Source organism: Notolepis coatsorum (assembly GCF_963971535.1).
Source record: "Notolepis coatsorum genome assembly, chromosome: 12".
Lineage (NCBI taxonomy): Eukaryota > Metazoa > Chordata > Actinopteri > Aulopiformes > Paralepididae > Notolepis > Notolepis coatsorum.
Window position 1 is genome coordinate 18,605,260 of NC_140176.1, and position 18,212 is coordinate 18,623,471.

The window sequence follows — 18,212 nt, forward strand, 5'->3', positions numbered from 1 at the left end:
ATTATGACATCATACTGTGACATCACAAATGTTCTAGAATGTTCTATTATTACATCATACTGTGACATCACAACGGAACATGTTTGAGTACCATTTGAATAATATAAATACTATGTTTGGTAAGGCTGTCCCCGAAGCCTGTTTTTGGGATTCAAACTTCGTCAGGGTTCTTCGAACGGACGTTAGAACCTTCGTTTTTAATAAAAAGATTTAAATAAAAAGACAATTAGACAAAAAATAGACAATTCCGCGCAAAAGTGTGAGTGATGCCTGTGCCCCGCCGGCCAACGGGCGAGGGTCTGTATTGTCTCTATGACAAACGGTTCAAAAGATACAAAAAGGGGGCGCGGCCTAATGATGTGGTCAATATAGACCAATGAAAGAGGATATCCCTACTGAGTACAATGGTACAACCCGGTTCAAGAGTCTAACTTCAAGAAACAGGCTGTTCATTCAACAATGTATGTATATTTCAGTTTGTGGAGTGAATATGAGTTGCATAAGATAATAGAGTGTGAAGGTATACTGAATACTGTCTGTCTGTATGTCATGTATGTCATTATATGTTATGATGAATTGAAAATGGGGGAACCTGATGTAAACAAGACGAAAGTCTTTCTCTGCTCTGCATCCCCTTAACAATTGTGTGTATTGAGCCGTACTGTATTGTACCCATTCTGCAATCTGTTAATAAAGTTTTCAATCAATCAATCAATCAAGGGGGTAGGAATACATACGTTTACACTTCATCCTCCTACTCCTGCTTGTTTGTTTTTTAATCTGTTTATTACTTGTTTTTTATTATTATTTATTTTCAATTTATGTTCGAAATAAATAAACGCATTCATTCAAGATATTGTGTGAGCAAAAGTATAGTTAATTTACTCATACAGTACATCCTCTGGCCTCCGCGGACCTCTAAATGTCCTAACACAACCCCCTCCAATGTACAGTAAAAATGACCAAGTATGGTCTTGTCAATATTCCAATGTACAGTGTTGCTTGTACAGTTGTACAGTGTCCCCCACCCACCCAACCTCCCCCCCCACCTACCCAACCTCCTCCAATGTACAGTTTCTACGTCAAATGTATATACTTCTTTTCTGGACTCTTTTCGTATCACAAACAGTACTGTATTTGCAAATCTGGTATGTCATAAATGTATAGATGTAGCAGTACTGTCTATCTGTATGTCATATATGTTACGATGAATTGAAAATGGGGGACCCTGATGTAAACAAGACGAAAGTCTTTCTCTGGTCTGCATCCCCTTAACACCTACGGGAGGCTGCAATTCGAAACTGGCCACCGTAAATGCCCAAAACCCCCACCACTTAACAATTGTATGTATTGAGCCGTACTGTATTGTACCCATTCTGCAATCTGTTAAATAAAGTTTTCATTCATTCATTCATTCATTCATTCAACAATTGTATGTATTGAGCTGTACTGTACTGTACCCATTCTGCAATCTGTTAATAAAGTTTTCAATCAATCAATCAAACAGCTGTTCCCGCACAGTGCAATACTCCAATTCAGCCATTGGGTGGGTGGCGCTGCTGAGCGGCCGTCAGAGCGCGGCCCTGAGAGCGCCGCTGGCTCTGCGGCTCTGCAGCTGCATGCTTCTCATCCAATCTCCTTTTGCGCCCGTACGCATGCGCGAACGAAGACGATTCTCTTCCTGTCAAGGTCAAGCCAGCATCAGATTTATTCTTATTTATTTTATACCGTGACTGGACATTATAAAACAATGAAGGTACAAGATGAGACCAATGAATGCAAACAGATTATTACACAATTCAGCTCGAATAAACGGCTGGTGATTAATAATGAATCATGAACTACTTCCGTACATGCGCACATTTAAAACTGTTCATAACAAACAATGACCGCAAGGTGGCGACAGAAGCTTGGAATTGGAAACAAGACTGAATGAATGAATGAATGAATGAATGAATGAATGAATGAAAACTTTATTAACAGATTGCAGAATGGGTACAACAGTACGGCTCAATACAAACAACTGCTAAGAGCATGCAGACCAGAAAAATACCTTTGTCTTGTTTACATCAGGGTCCTCCATTTTCAATTCATCAAGACATTTATGACATACAAATATACAGTACTGTGTAAGAAGAATCCAATTAAAAAAGAACCCAATTAAAAAAGAACCATTGGAGGTTACCATTCTAAATTAAGTATCGTGGTGCAGTCCTGGCTTGCAAACCGTATTCTACACATTTAAGAAAACATCTTTGTTTGGTACAGATGCCTGCAAACATCCCACCATGATAATTTTAATGTTTTTCAATGAAAATAAGAATAATGACACAAAAATGACCATTTCCTCTGATATCGTGAATCGTCACAATTGCAATGTCAGTCAAAATAGTCACAATTAGATATTTTTCCTATGTTTCCCTTTGGTATGGTCACACTACAGGCGAAAGTGGACAGAATTGGATTTCTTTGCTCATAATGTGACTCAGCTCTGATTTAACAGTGTGAACAGCACAAATCACATGCAATCTTTTCAATTCTGATTTGGGCCACTTTAATATGTGGTCCTAAATCAGATGCAGGTCTGATTTATTTGCAATGCAACCTCAGTCTCTGAACAGTCATGTCAGAATTCATGCGACTTTTACGTTACCATTGATTAACATTCATCACAATTCTGTGGTGGTGGGAGTCACTGTGAATACAAAAATGGACGACAGCTGCAATAGAGGCAGTCAGTGGAGGGACAGTGTGGTGTTTACATTATAAGTATTTGGAGTGATACTTCTGTACAAGCAAAACTTGAGGGGATGTATCATAACCGGTCTGTGTTTGAAAGCACATTTAAAGAAGAAATGGGTCTCTTTCTCCTCAAGTTTCAAGTTTGTTTATTAATGATCACAATAAAATACACACACTTTGCGGTGAAATGCTTGGTTCTGTATATGAGCCCATGAGAGTGTGCTTCATACAGTAAAAAAAAAAGTAAGAAAGAAAGTAAGTAAAGAGGAATATACAATATACAGTACAATATACAATCTAAGTACAGTGAGTAAAATGAGTAAACAGTGCGGTACAATGCAGAAAATGAGGTACAAAACTTTAAGGTAAGGTGCAAATGCAAATGAGGTATGAATGTAGTGCAAATCTCTTTAATAATAGATAAATATAATGTAGTGTTAAAGTGTCTAGACTCGAGTGAGTGTTAAGGTGAGTGTGAGTGTGTGCATGTGGATGTGTGTGCAATGAGTGTAGATGATGGGTTGTTACATGGAGTCATTGAGCATCCTGATGGCCTGGGGATAGAAGCTCCTTCTGAGACTCTCTGTACTGGCCATGAGACTCCGGTAGCGCTTGCCTGACTGCAGCAGTTCAAAGAGGCAGTTGTTTGGGTGACTAGAGTCTTTGATTATTCTCTTAGCCTTGGCCCTGCAACGCTTGTTATAAATGTCCTGGAGAGTGGGAAGCCCACCTGCTGCAGTCGTGTGCGGTGCTATTCCCAAACCAGGAGGTGATGTTACCAGTCAGGATGCTCTCTATTGTGCATGAGTAGAAGTTCTTAAGGATCTTCTGACTCACTTTGAACTTCCTTAGGCGCCTAAGGAAGTAGAGGCGTTGTCGTGCCTTCTTGATAACACTGTCAATGTGTGTGCTCCATGTCAAGTCCTCGGATATGTGGACTCCGAGGTACTTAAAACTGTACACTCTCTCGACCGGTGCCCCGCCGATGCTGAGGGGACTGTAGTCCCTGGCCCCCGACCTCCTAAAGTCCACATTATCATCTTTCGTTTTGCTGACGTTCAGGGAGAGGCTGTTCTCCCGGCACCACAGCGCCAGGTTCTCTACCTCTCCCAGGTAGGCCCTCTCGTCGTTTGCAGAGATCAGGCCCACCACAACTGTGTCGTCAGCAAACTTGATAATTGTGTTGCTGTTTCGCTGTGCCACAGTCACAGGAAGTCCTATTGTTTCTCAATAGTCCAGTGCTCTCCACAGAAAGGGCTGTCAGATAGACGCATTGGTTGCGCGTAATGTAAGATAGGCCGATAAGAGAGAGGCGCTTGTCTCTGGTTTTATAATAAAATGGCAAAAAGACAAAGGTATAATGTTCAGTGCAAATGTGTATGTCGTTTAGTTTATTATGCCACCTATGCAGCTAGTTTATTTTGTCCATTCTCTGCCTCTGCCACAAATGTATGTCTTAGTTATAAGGTGGTTAGTCACAGAGTTAAAATATTTTCACTATCAATATATTAAATTAGCCATTGTTTTAGTTTCCGGCCCCCCATACAATGGCTTGGAAAAAATGTGGCCCTCGGCCAAACTTAATTGCCTACCCCTGGCCTACAGTAAGGATGTTTACATGTTACAGACTAATGTCTTGTCTCCATGATTAGCTATGTTCAGCCTAGCTGGGGCTAGCCATGGTCTAGCATGGGATGGTATGGTTGGGTTTGTGTCTCCATTGCGTTTCTAAACCATGATGATACATCAGTCCCAGCCAGGTTCTAAAGACAATGGAGATGCTCAGTGTGTGCCAGACAGGCCACAGCTAAACACTGGCTAGTGGGGACAAGGCTTGTAAGTTGCTTTGGATAAAAGCGTCAGCTAAATGACTAAATGTAAATGTAAACAAGGCTAACACACATGGCAGGTGGAAGGTAGAAAGTGTGAGACATTCAATAGAATAGAATAGAAATACTTTTATTATCCCGTGGGAAATTTGACACTGCAAATCGCTCAGCATTTAAACATTTAGACAGAACAGGTCACGAATTAGAATAATAAAACAAATCAAATCAAGTTGCCTAGGATAAGAGTAGAGTAAAATAGAATAAAAATGGAATAAAATATACAGTAAATAAATACAGTAAAAATATACTGAGGTCTACAGTAGGTAACTGCCACTCTGTGCTCAGTGATGCAGTGAGGCACAGTGATGCATTGTATAGTTTGATGGCTGTTGGAATGAAGGACTTCCTGTGCCGTTCAGTGCTGCATTTGGGTAGTGTGAGCCTAGCACTGAACATGCTCCTCCTGTCAGCCAAGTCTGTGTATAGTGGGTGGGAGGGGTTCTCCCTGATGGCCTGGAGTTTAGCAAGGCTCCTCCTCTCCGCCACCCTCGCAATACACAGTTCAAAGTACAAATAACACTTTTTTTTTTATTGCATTCATAAAAGAAAGACAATCAATAAACAGTATGTTTTATTTCAGACTCTAATCTCCATAAAAAGGTCTAAAGTAAAGAGGTCTCCAAAGTATGGCAGTCCAATATGGTCAGATATGTCTCAAAACTTGCGTTTTGCCAATTCTGCTTTATAAACAGACTTCCCATCTGTCTGGATGAAGCTGACGGTCATTTGCTGCTCTGTGACTTCAAAATACGCCATCCCTCCGAGTGTATGATTGGCGGGGCTAGAGAAGCGTTGCCAGGACAACGGTATACTGTCCCTGTTATCCGTGGATGGGTTTGATTCGACCCCGTTCCCACTGATGACATAGGAGCTCCCATCATCCTCTCTAATGAACTGGTGAAGAAGACACGGAGAGTGGGACATTCAGTTAACACTTTCACTACCACACTACCAAAGGATTAACCCTTTCATTGCGACAATACAGAAGATGAACCCTTTCCCTGCCACACGACAAAGGGTTAACCCTTTCACAACCACACTACAGAAGGTTAACCCTTTCACTACCACACTAGACGTGTGGTAGTGAAAGGTTAGCCTTCTGTAGTGTGGTAGTGAAAGGTTAACCTTCTGTAGTGTGGTAGTGAAAGGGTTAAGACTCATAAACTCTAAACCAATACATTAAGAAAATGGACCTGGATGTGATGGTATTTTAACACATTGGGTGCCAACGACGAGAAATCTCGTTGTTGGCCGCCATGCGTTGAGTGCCAATGACGAGAAATCTCGTTATTTAATCGTTATTTCTTTTATTAGCGTTATCCATTCATTTTTCATCCATCCAGCCTCACGTTATCATTGGGACTGGCTCTGAGCTCGAAAAGGGCAAATACCGCCCCCTATCGTCTCCCGGATGGTATTGCACCCATTGGAATGGAGTCAATGGAAATGCATGAGAAAAAAAACTCCGGGCTCCACATTTTACTTCTGAGCCATGTAACCTGAGACTATTGCATTCATTGAGGCAACCGAAAGCAGTGTGGATTATCTGTTCCGAGGTCTAACATTGGATCAATTAACGCAATCGATATTTGGAATGGCGATCAGGAATTGGATTAATCTTTTTGCAGAACATCTGATGTGAGGTAAGGACTTTATTTTACCAGTTTTGGGGTAATCAGATGTTTTTTCACAGATTTCACAACGTGTCTCATATGTGTGTATGTGTGTGTGCGTAACGTTAGCGCCAGGCAGGGCATAGATAATCGATTTTTCAGCCCACTTCTCTAGCGTGCATAAGTACACATATACTATCGATAATCTAGCGTTTATTTAAAAACGATTCATAAATAGGCAGAAAAATGACAACGTGTTTTGTGTATTCCAGTAAAGGGCTATTTTCGCGGATTTTTCTGGAATTACTAGAAATCTCCAAAACTATACTTGTATTCAAAACGGTATAAAACGGAAATGTACTGATGAAAAAACAATCAGTTTCGTACATGTTGACTGCAAGCAAGTCATTGATAAGCGACGGTTGTATTAGACACATAGCCATAATTTAAGATATAGTTTATGCGTTCGCAAATATCCCTGTCCTCTCATTGACTAAAGCGCTGGCACTCAAGCAATAAATAGCGCACCCCCTGCTGGCAACCAATGTGTTAAGGGATGTGGTTAGTATGGAGTCTAAAAAAAGGATATCGCTATTAAAAGGTTTATCCAAATTCCAAATCCAAATGTTGAGACCTTTATACCATAAATAGGAAATGTCAGAAATCAAAGCAAAACATCTTGATTCTCTACCTTTTTCGCGCAGAGAAGTGTGTTAGATTTAACTCTTGGAGGAACGATGATGACGGCAAACTAATTGAGTACCTCAGACGAAAGAACGGGCATTCTTTCATATTGCAATATTAACATAATATTCTCAAACATTTTATACAAATAATGTCTATTCTATAGTGACTACCTATACCCAGTTCATGAATGCTTTTACATTTGCTGTTCTTGGCTGTTCTAAACACTGGTGTCTGGTAGGACATTTCTGGAAAAATAATCCGGCACACAGGAAGTGATTTTACACCAGCAGCAACAGCAATTTGTTTGGCATGAAGAGAAGACTAACTCAGTAGTTAGCACTTTTCAAGATGGACAGCAAGTCAATACAGTAACAAAAATGCAACAGCAAGGATTGCTTATCGCCACTAGAGGACGCCAGAACAAACAAAAATAAGAATCTTGCAGATTACCACTTTAACTCAGGATTATTGTTGTTCAGTGTAAATCAGATGGTAGTCCGACTCCTATATCTATATACCTGTAGATCATGGTCATGACCACATAGATAGACGGTGACCCTGTGCTTCTTCAGCAGCTGCCTCAGGCGCTCCGTCAGACCGTGTGTTGGCCCGTGCTCGCCGATGGACCACACAGGATAGTGTCCTGCCACCACCACATACTCAGACCTGGAAGGGAGAATCAAACAAGACAGCTTAGGCTCAACACACCACCACATACTCAGACCATGGCAGGAGGAATCAAACACATACTCAGACCTGGCACAAGGAATCAAACAGAGGGATCAGACTCAATTCACCGGCTAATATTTAAAACGGGGAGTAACACACTTTTCTTGCTTTTATTTTTTACTCAAGTACTGTACTTTTAAGTAAAGTACTTGAGTATTGCCATTTCTAGGGTACTTACTAGGGGTGTAAAGGTGCACGTATCCGTACCGAACAAGTTTCAGTGTGTACCGTACCGTACCGTACCGAACGGCTGTGTATAGTGTACCGAATGAATACAACGGTATGTTAACCACTAACGACCACACACCGGGGGCTGTTTTTTTTCACAATCTAATATACTTTAAATTACTTTATTTTCCTTTCGGAACTTAATTTGTGCAGTGGTTGAAAGACAAACATACGGGGAGCTCCCGTAGCTCACCGCATATCTCGGCACTATTTCTGCGTCGGGGAAAACCGTGCTCGTCACGGATCTGGGGGACACGAGTTCGATTCCCGGACCCGCCGTATTTTCTCAGAGTGTCTTCCCCTGATCTATATCCCATTCAACCTGTTTCTGTCGGTCATGCTTGACCAGAAAAAGCGATAAACGCTAAAAAATAAAGTTTAAAAAAAAAGAAAGACAAACATAGTCACAATACATAGACACTCACCACTATATATATATATATATATATATATATATATATATATATATATATATATATATATATATATATATATAAAAATAGTTAAAACTACAATAAAAAGACCACTATATAAAAAAACACCAACTACATTAAAACTACAGTCAGAGAAGAGCGCTATATAAATCCAATCCATTATTATTATTATTACAGTACTTAAGGCATGATATATTAAAAACCATGTGGAGCAGTTCTGTATGTATATAAATAATAAATAGTAGTACAGGTACATAGTATGTGTCCATCAGGTGGAAGGCGGAGTCTATTTTAAGTAGTCCAAAGTCCTTGGTACCGTACCGTGGTTTTTGTGTACCGTTACACCCCTAGTACTTACTGTATTTTTACATTTATCTGAACACATCAGTTACTAGCAACTTTGAGGAAAATAAATTGATGAAGATAATGCATTTTCAAAATCGAAGCCTGCCCAATTTCAAGAGGACGTAATCACATTTACATAACCTTTAGAGGTCAATGGATAGAGGATTTGAATGCTCCCCTAGCACTGGAATAAACAAACGTCATATAGAATGTGTACTTTTACTTTTTATACTTTCAAGTACATTCAATATAAAATACTTTTCTACCTTTACTTAAAGGTGCTATGGATAACATTCAGCCACTAGATGTCGTACTAGAGAACCAGCATGTCATTTATCCAATCAGGTGCATTCCATGTGGGAAAATAGGAAGTAGGGTGGGGATACATGCATGAAACATGTAAGCAACAACATTCATTTTTGACCTATACATAGTTTTTTATGATAAATTAATTAATCAATACTTTTTTGAGGGGAAAAGCAACACTTTTTATTCTGCACCTTTCGAAAAGCTCTGTGGATGTATGTAAAAAAAAAAAAGATTACTCATTTTCTTTTAATCTATAATACCTTTAAGTAGAATTTTTATATTTTTTTACGTGGGTATTTCTACCTTTACCTAAGTAAAGGAACCAGCAGCAACAGCAGTTTGTTTGGAATTAATAGATTCACTCGGTAGAGCAAAATTTTTCAAGGTGGAAAGCAAGTCAGTACAATGCAAAACTACAACAGCAATGACCACTTATCACCAATAGAGGATAAACTAAATTGTCACTTTAAATATAAACAGTGTTTAAGTAAAGTTAACCCTATAAAACCTGCTGTACTGCCAGCGATATGTCCAACACAGTGTCTTTCGGAGGCTGTAGTGTGTTCCGTTCTCAAGCTACAAAGAATATAAAGGGATCACCTGAAACGAGATCTTGAGGAATCCATAGCTACTATAGAGACCTATTTGCGACAGCTCCATATCTGAATATTCTTCTATAATGGATCGCTACCTCTGTTCCAAATTTGGCACTTTGACTTTGCAAATGTCACTATATCGCAGCTAATCCGAATCTGTTTTTCAACGGTCATGCCTGGGTAAATTATGTTTGTACTAGTGCCTATTCTGCCTACAGCTGTTTTACAATGTACTCATACCTACTTACATTATACCACTATATCCAATCTATAGTTTATCCGTATAACACTGTATGATAGCAATGTATAATAATAACACTGTACACAAATGTATTTACATATGTATATACATACCTACTCTTATTAGTTAAACCACTGGCTAGACTGGTTTATTACTATAGTGTATTCATACTCGTACCACTGTATATAATAATACTGTACATACATATCTTAATATATTTACACCATAGCTCATATTCCCCACACACATATGCTGTATACTGCAATGTGCTTTACTGCTTCTTTGTTAGATGCCAACTTCATTTTTCGTTGTACTCTGTACTTGTACTTGTGCAATGACAATACAATTTATCTACTAATCTAATCGAATTTAATCTATTTTGTGTACAAATGAACAGAAAACGTGTTTTGAATTGTCTTTGGTCCATGGGCTTACTTGCTGTTCGTCAGTCTAGAATCGATCCACTCCCACTGCGTTTCTGCTGCTTTGGGGTCCTCTGGTCCTCTCGGCTGGTTTCCGTCGTAGGTGTTCCCACAAAGCACCACTGTGTCGATCATCAGCACGCTCATAGACACGTTGGTGTGCGGAACGGTAAACGTGAGCTCGTAGTACAGCTGTGGGTAGTTCCTACGAAGACAAACCAGAAACAACAGGGGTGAAACTAATAGCAGTGGTTCTCAAAGTGGGGTTAGGGGACCGCCAGGGGGTCCTCGAGGGGGTCCCCAGAAGAGTGACTTCCTCTGTTATCTCCACCACCTACAGTATCTAGACCGTTCTGGACTTCTGGACAAAATCACATGTAACAACAGATGTCTTCTTAGATCCCTGGGACTAAATCTCGTGAAATGGGGGTTCGTGGCCTAGTTTGAGAACCCTTGATCTATAGGACTGAGTTGGACTCAGATTAAACTACTAACCTTCGTCTTTTTACTATTATGCACATTGCTACTAAGTAAATGTAAATGTAAATAAAACCAAGTCAAAATTCTCCAGTGAAAAATCTACTAAATGTACTTTAAGTATCAAAAGTCTAAGTACACACTCTATATATATAGGATGCTCTTGCATTTCACTGCTTGGGAGCAGTCGGTCGTACATTAATCTCATTTACATATTATGTTAACCATACTGTATATGCTATACTCCTAGCACTGGTATGGAGTACTACATGTATGGAGGCTGCTATTGTTTTTAGTACAATAATGGTTCTCAACCTTTTTCGTGTCAAGCACCCCTACATTGATACACATTAGGCCGGGGGCCCCCATATGATAAGATTTATTTTTGTTAAATATGGTTAAGTCCACAAATCTTTAGCCGTCTATACTGTAGGTGAGGTGAGTGGACATCTCAGAAGGGTCACCCTTATATATTCTCTCATTAGTCCATCAAACCTTCAGTGAATGAAATAGTGAAAATATTATATTCCCCATTTTTCTGGGGACCCTCTGGAAACACCTCAAGGACCCCTGGGGGGCCCCCAGACCACTGTATGGAGTGCAGGCATGCGTTGCTCATGGGACGACTGGTTGCACTATGTTTTAATCACGCCACGTGCACGCGCGCTCCCGGGGCGTGTGCACACGCTCCCACGCATGCGCATAAATGTTCCCTCGCATACACAGACTAAAGACAGTGCCTAATTGCCTCTACGAATGGACTGTAACACATTTCATTCACAAGTTTTGTGTGAATGTATCTGAGAACGTATTTGAACAGACCTGACGACCGGCCGTATTGTTATGCAAAGTAGTACTTAGCAAGTTGGCGCATCAGTCGAGTGCAGCGCATTCCTGTGTGCACGCACGTGCACATCCGTGCATGTGCGTGCGCGTGCTTCTGCTCACAGACTGGTTGCACGGCGTGCAACCCCGTCCCATGAGCAACGCATCTCTGATGCAGTGTTACAGTCAGAAGAGTGATATATATATATATAGTCAGAAGAGTGATATCATCTGAAGTGATAGTGATACATATAGTCTGAAGAGTGATATACATAGTCAGAAGAGTGATATAAGTGATAGTGATACATATAGTCTGAAGAGTGATATATATATAGTCAGAAGAGTGATATAGTCTGAAGTGATAGTGATACATAGTCTGAAGAGTGATATATATTGAAGTGATAGTGATACATATAGTCTGAAGAGTGATATATATAGTCTGAAGTGATAGTGATACATACAGTCTGAAGAGTGATATAATCTGAATGATAGTGATACATATAGTCTGAAGAGTGATATAATCTGGTGATAGTGATACTACAGTCTGAATAGTGATATATATATATAGTCTGAAGAGTGATACATATAGTCTGATATGTATTGGTTGATTGATCCCCCAACGGGATCAATAAAGGAATATCTTATTTTTAACTACAGTTATCATACTGTAGTGAAAATTGTATGGACAGAGTGATATGCATATTCTACTGTATTGTCAAGGACAAAATTCCTGTACATATAGCCTACTTTGTGTTTGGTAAACAACAATGTACCATCTGTGGGATCTGTCCGAGTATGCGATCTGAGCAGAGATGTTCCACCTGTGGTCATGATTGCCCCCCACCAGGTACCAGGGGATGTCCAACAAAGAGGGTTGGTAGAAGACATTCTCAAATGTGTCCTGTTGAAGGGAACCCTGTTTATTAGTAATTATTGCGAATAATAATGCTAATACTATTATTATTACTACTACTACTACTACTACTACTACTACTACTACTACTACTACTACTACTACTACTACTACTACTACTACTACTACTACTACTACTACTACTACTACTACTACTAATAATACTCCACTGTTTGTTTGTCATGGTGTGTTATTGTCATTGTACTACATGTGACTGCTGTACCTAGGTTCCATCCTAGGGTTCTCACTCACACCAAGCCCTGGCAGCACATCACCCCCACCCTCATCCATCTCCACTGGCTTCCAGTCAGGTTCTGCATCACCTTCAAACTCCTGCTCCTCACCTACAAATCCCTCCATGCCCTCGCCCCCCGGTACCTGTCTGATCTCCTCCACCAGTACACTCCATCCCGGAACCTACGATCCTCTGATCTAGGTCTCCTCTCCATCCCTCGCACCAGGTTACGGACTTTTGGGGACAGAGCCTTCAGCGTGGCGTCCCCTACCCTCTGGAACTCTCTCCCCCCGAAATCCGCAACGCCCCAACCCTGGACACCTTCAAATCCGCTCTAAAAACACACCTCTTCACCAAGGCTTTCCCCATCAGTTAGTTTTAGATTAAATTAGGTCCATTATCCCCTACTTTCCCATATCCCCTCTTCCCCCTCCCCCCCTACTTTCCTTGCCCTATTTTTTGTCCCGATTGTAAAGCGACCTTGGGTTCTATGAAAGGCGCTATATAAATTTGATTTATTATTATTATTATTAGAGGCAAATCTTTCCTGTGACAAAATGACATCCAATGTAATAAAAAAAAGTCAACCAACGAACTAGATTCTTGTACCGGATCTCCTCTCTGGTAAACAAGAATACCCTGAAGACTCTGGCAGGAGCACTCATTCAAGGGTACTACGACTATGCGTGCACCTCATGGTACCAAAGCACCTCAAAGGCGATAAAAACAAGATTACAAACATCACAAAACAAACTGGTCAGACTACTGCTTGACCTTACTCCTAGAACCCACCTCACCCATGCCCACTTTGACAACCTAGGATGGCTTAGAGTAGACGACAGAGTACAGCAACTTGCAATGGGCCTGGTCTACAAGATACACTACACGACTAAGGTACCCATGTACATGTCAAAATCAAAATACTTCCCAAAGGTCAGTGAATACCACGACCACAACACCAGAGGGAGCTCCACAAATCATGTTAAACCCAGATTCGGCACAAACAAGGGACTAAACACGTTTTGCAATTATGCCACATCAATGTGGAACGCCCTACCCAAAGCTGTAAAGGAATGTGAATCACTACCCACTTTCAAAACCACTCTCAAAGAGCACCTACGGGGAGACTGCAATTCGAAACTGGCCCCTGTAAATGTCCTAACCCAACCCCCTTCAATGTACAGTAAATGTCCTAAGTTAACCCAATAATACACAAGACCCTCTTCTTGGGACCAAGTAAGGTTGTCGATATTCCAATGTACAGTTGAAAATGGGGGACCCTGATGTAAACAAGACGAAAGTCTTTCTCTGGTCTGCATCCCCTTAACAATTGTGTGTATTGAGCTGTACTGTATTGTACCCATTCTGCAATCTGTTAATAACATTTTCAATCAATCAATCAAACAGTCATTTTCACACTGACAAATTATTGTATGTCTGTCATTTTTGGGGGCATTACGTTTTCCTCTTGATCTGTGGATTCAGTTTTATGGATATATTCAGAACATATTTCTGGAAGGAAACTAGAGAATTGAGAGAAACATGGTGGTTTTTAATTTACAAATATACTTTAGCCAAATGTGTGGTTAATTAATGTACTTTTAAACAAGGCACAATGGCAATATAGTGCCACAAGGGGGCACTTGTATGCTTTTGGTTGCTGGAACAATGGAAATGGGCCTTGGCCGTGAAAATAGTTTGTTATTCTCTCCCTCGCCCCCTCCCCTGAGTGCACCCACCTAACCAGCCTGTCTGCTTACTACCGTACTACTCAACCAACCACATTCTCTGAAACATGGTCAAATTTGTCCATCCGGAAGCAAAGGAGGAACAGACACTTTGATGTGACACCTGCTTGTTTCCGGCCGCTGTCAGCCTACTGACAGCAAGCTGAGAAGGATACATTGTAATCCTTTTTGACACATGACTTATGTTTAAACCGGCAGTTTTTCCACCATCAGTGACACAGTACACTGGAACACTAAGCACCAAGTAACTTAATCGGGTTACCTTTGAGTTACATGTATATCCAAAATCCATAAGACACCAATACCAGTTGAGCAATTCACAGAATGCAGTGTCATTATCTACAACCATTCTTCTAAAAATGTGGACATTATGTTGGCGTCTACAATCTCTCAACCTAAACGCTCTATATTCCATACTAGGAATCTGATTACATTCGATTATGGTTTTCTTTTGTAGTGAAGCTACATTATATTCTCATTACTCCGCCACTATGGCAACATGGCACCAGAGCACTCTGTCCAGTCAGAAGTTTGTATGTAAAATTCCCATTTTGAAATGCTAGGTTTTGCATATATAGTGTGCGCCCGCCCTATGAAGTGATTGCATCATAATCTGAAAAATTAAATAAAATAAATAAAAACATTCTATACAGCTATTCTATTCTCATTGGCATATAACTTGCTGTGAGTTGGGGTTACATGGACTAGCCTTGAAGCGGTGGTCATCCACGTCCTTGACCCCATTGAAATAGAAGTGGTCTCCTAAACTGAGGACGAAGTCCAGTCCCACAGTCCGGGCCGTCCAGTCCATCTCTGCAGCGATGGCCTGCTGGTGAGCGGTGTAGTAGGGAGGCAGCGGCGTGCCCCCCCAGTCTCCGAGCCCCACGAAACGCAGGGTCCCTGCGGAGAACCAAACAAGTCAAGTCAAGTCAAGTCAAGTCAGTTTTATTTATATAGCACATTTACAAATGGCTAACAGCCAAACCAAAGTGCTTCACAACATGGTAAAAAACACATACAATGCAATAAAATACACTAGAATTTTACAAAAAAGGTAGAGTACAGTACATATAAGAAAGCAAGGGCAAAGTGCAATAAAAGAGACAAGAAAATTAGATAAAAAGTGCAGAGTGACAGCGGACGTCATGTATAGATGCTGGGCTATAGCTCTGGTCAAAGGCCAGGGAGGAGAGGTGTGTTTTGAGCAAGGATACACCTCTAGGCTCTGGGCAGATCTTATGTGGGGGGGGGGGGGGGGGGGGGGGGGGGGAGGGGGGGGGGCTGTTCCAGAGCCGGGGGGCAGCAGCAGAGAGAACACCCCGTTGATCTCCATCTCCCACCATGCACAGCATTATCGGCGTGAATTGTCCAAACATAAGACAATTCAAACTGAGTTATAAAGAAAAAGAATGGGGCTGTCAGGTGGCGTAGCGGAGATTGCGTTCGTCACCAACACCAGAGACGCTGGATTCGAATCCAGCCTCACAGCTCCGGGGTTGTCACCAGCTTGGCTGGCCGTTCACACTAATACAATTGGCAGTATTAGAGGGTGGGAAAGCTGGCGGGGTGGGTCCGGGTCGTTGTAAACAGCGACTCCTACAGTTCGGTCGGGGCGCCTGCTCAGCGCGGATAGGATCTAAGGGGGGTAGTGTGATCCTTCCACACGCTACGCCCTCTCAGTGAGAGTCCGCGCTGCCAGGTGAAAAGAAGCGGTTGATTGGCTAGACGTGTGTCGGAGGAAGCACGTGATAGCCTCCACTCTCCCAGACCGACTGTGGGGGGTAGGTGCGCAGCGACCAGGAAGGGGATTGGGAATTGGCATAACGACTAACATTGGGATGGGAGAAAATCGGAGGAAAAAGGAGGGGGAAAAAGATCAATAAAAAAAAATTAAGAAAAATAATTCACGAGGTACAGGGATGAGGAAGGGATTTGACATTCGCGGGTTTCCCTTCGTTTTATATATATATATATATATATATTATTTTGTAAGGTTTTTAATTAATAAGAAATTACATTCATTTTGAGTAGTGAAAAAGGGGTAGGATTAAATAAATGTATACTTCTTCCTACTCCTTTTCGAACATGTAAATTGAGTTATGTTCTTTTTTGTTTTGTTTTTGTTTGTTTTTTTATTTAAAAAAAATCGCTTGAGATTAATGATTAGTTTTTGTTTTATTTTGTTTGTATTTACATGTTCGAAATAAAGATTTCAAATCAAAAAATTAAAAGCACACAAGACTCCCAGCCCAGGTGAATGACGGATCATTCAAAATCTCACGTTGATCGCGGACTACCACGTGAGAATGTGAATAGAGGCCTTGGAACGTTTGTATAGTTCTCAGTCTTCCAGCATGGCTGCCTGTAACATAGCAACCACTGATTTGTACATGGCAATGGAGGAAGAGACAACGGTTGCTATTGTGTTGATATTATGAGAAACATATAAACGAAAACACAATTATTTGGTGTCTTATTATTCAATATTGTATACAAGTCACAGTGGAACAGTAATATACCGGATACAATATATAAATACCCAGTGTTTTACAGACTCTACCACTGCACAGAAATTAGGCAATTTCTTTTGAAAGTGGTTACTAATGATTACAGGCAGCGATACTGGAGGAAAGCGAACTAGACAAACATTCAATGCAAAGTCTCTAATGTGTTGGTTAGTTTCAGAGATAATACTCTACAGTACCTGCTCCCAGAGGTTGGCCGAGATGCCATGATGATGCCTGCCAATAGCACACAAGCAGCAAGAAGTCCAACCTGCCCCTCATAGTTGAACGGTTGAACCTGTTCTCTCCAACAATCGAAGTGTGTTACAGGCACAGGTTCGGGAAGTCGTACTTTCTTTTTCTTCTCTTGAGCTCTTTGCAAATGAGAATGAGAATTTTTTTGTGGGTTACTGTGGTGTTACTTCCTGTATTTGGGCCATGTAAGTGACACACCGCATATTGGCTGATAGGCAGGCCAGACAATATGTTTATTCTCTAGCACTAGTCACACTTAACACACATGGACTTTGTCTCTATTCCAAATCAATTCGTCAAGCAACGAACAACTCAAGACGGCTAAAACAATGAACTGGCTTTAGCCACTTCAGTTAGAAAGCATTTCATTCTCTGGTTGCACACTGCAGTGTTGATCTATCCTCCTGGGAACCGAGGAAAAAAAGTGTCCTCAAAAAAATATTTCTTTGTGATTTCCTACCTATTTAGGGTTCAATTAATAAAACATCTTACAATTTACTTTTTTTTAATTTATTTTAAATGTTACAGTATGTCCACTGTAGTGGACACCAAGACCATCTTTGTGTAAAAAGACCATCAAACTTAACGTAAACAATGTCTGTAGAATATTAACACTTTGAGTGCCAGCGACGTGTTATGTCGTCTTTTCATGCCCCCCGTTGAGTGCCGACGACGCGAATTGTCGTTTGATTTTTTTATTAGCGATCCGAATTCATATTTCATCAACCGAGTCTCCCGTTGGTACAGCAGCCCCTCTAGGAGCTCCGATGGGAAAATACCGCCCCCTATCGTCTATCCCTGTGTAACTGCAGGCCATTCGATTATACTGGTGGATCTGTGGAGGGGGAGCCTCCTCGCTCCACTATGCTGGCGAGGGATCTGATGATGAGGGAAGTGATCGCGAGTTGGAAAGCAGCCTGGAATATATATTTACAGCAGCCAATAATCAATCAATAAACGCGATCGATATTTGGAATAGCGATCAGGAATTGGAATAATCTTTTTGGAGAACATCTGATC

At 41.0% G+C, this 18,212-nt stretch overlaps 1 protein-coding gene across 1 annotated transcript; it reads right to left on the reverse strand.

Annotated features, from left to right (window-relative positions):
- Nucleotides 1–5,285: 5,285 nt before the first annotated feature.
- On the reverse strand, nt 5,286–17,219 carry LOC311237788 (tartrate-resistant acid phosphatase type 5-like; the record flags this gene model as incomplete). The annotated part of the gene is made up of 6 exons (XM_084325766.1): nt 5,286–5,525; nt 7,450–7,597; nt 10,249–10,440; nt 12,311–12,438; nt 15,143–15,333; nt 17,138–17,219. 6 exons carry the CDS (start codon nt 17,217–17,219, stop codon nt 5,286–5,288), a joined length of 981 nt encoding a protein of 326 aa, XP_084181892.1.
- Nucleotides 17,220–18,212: the final 993 nt, after the last annotated feature.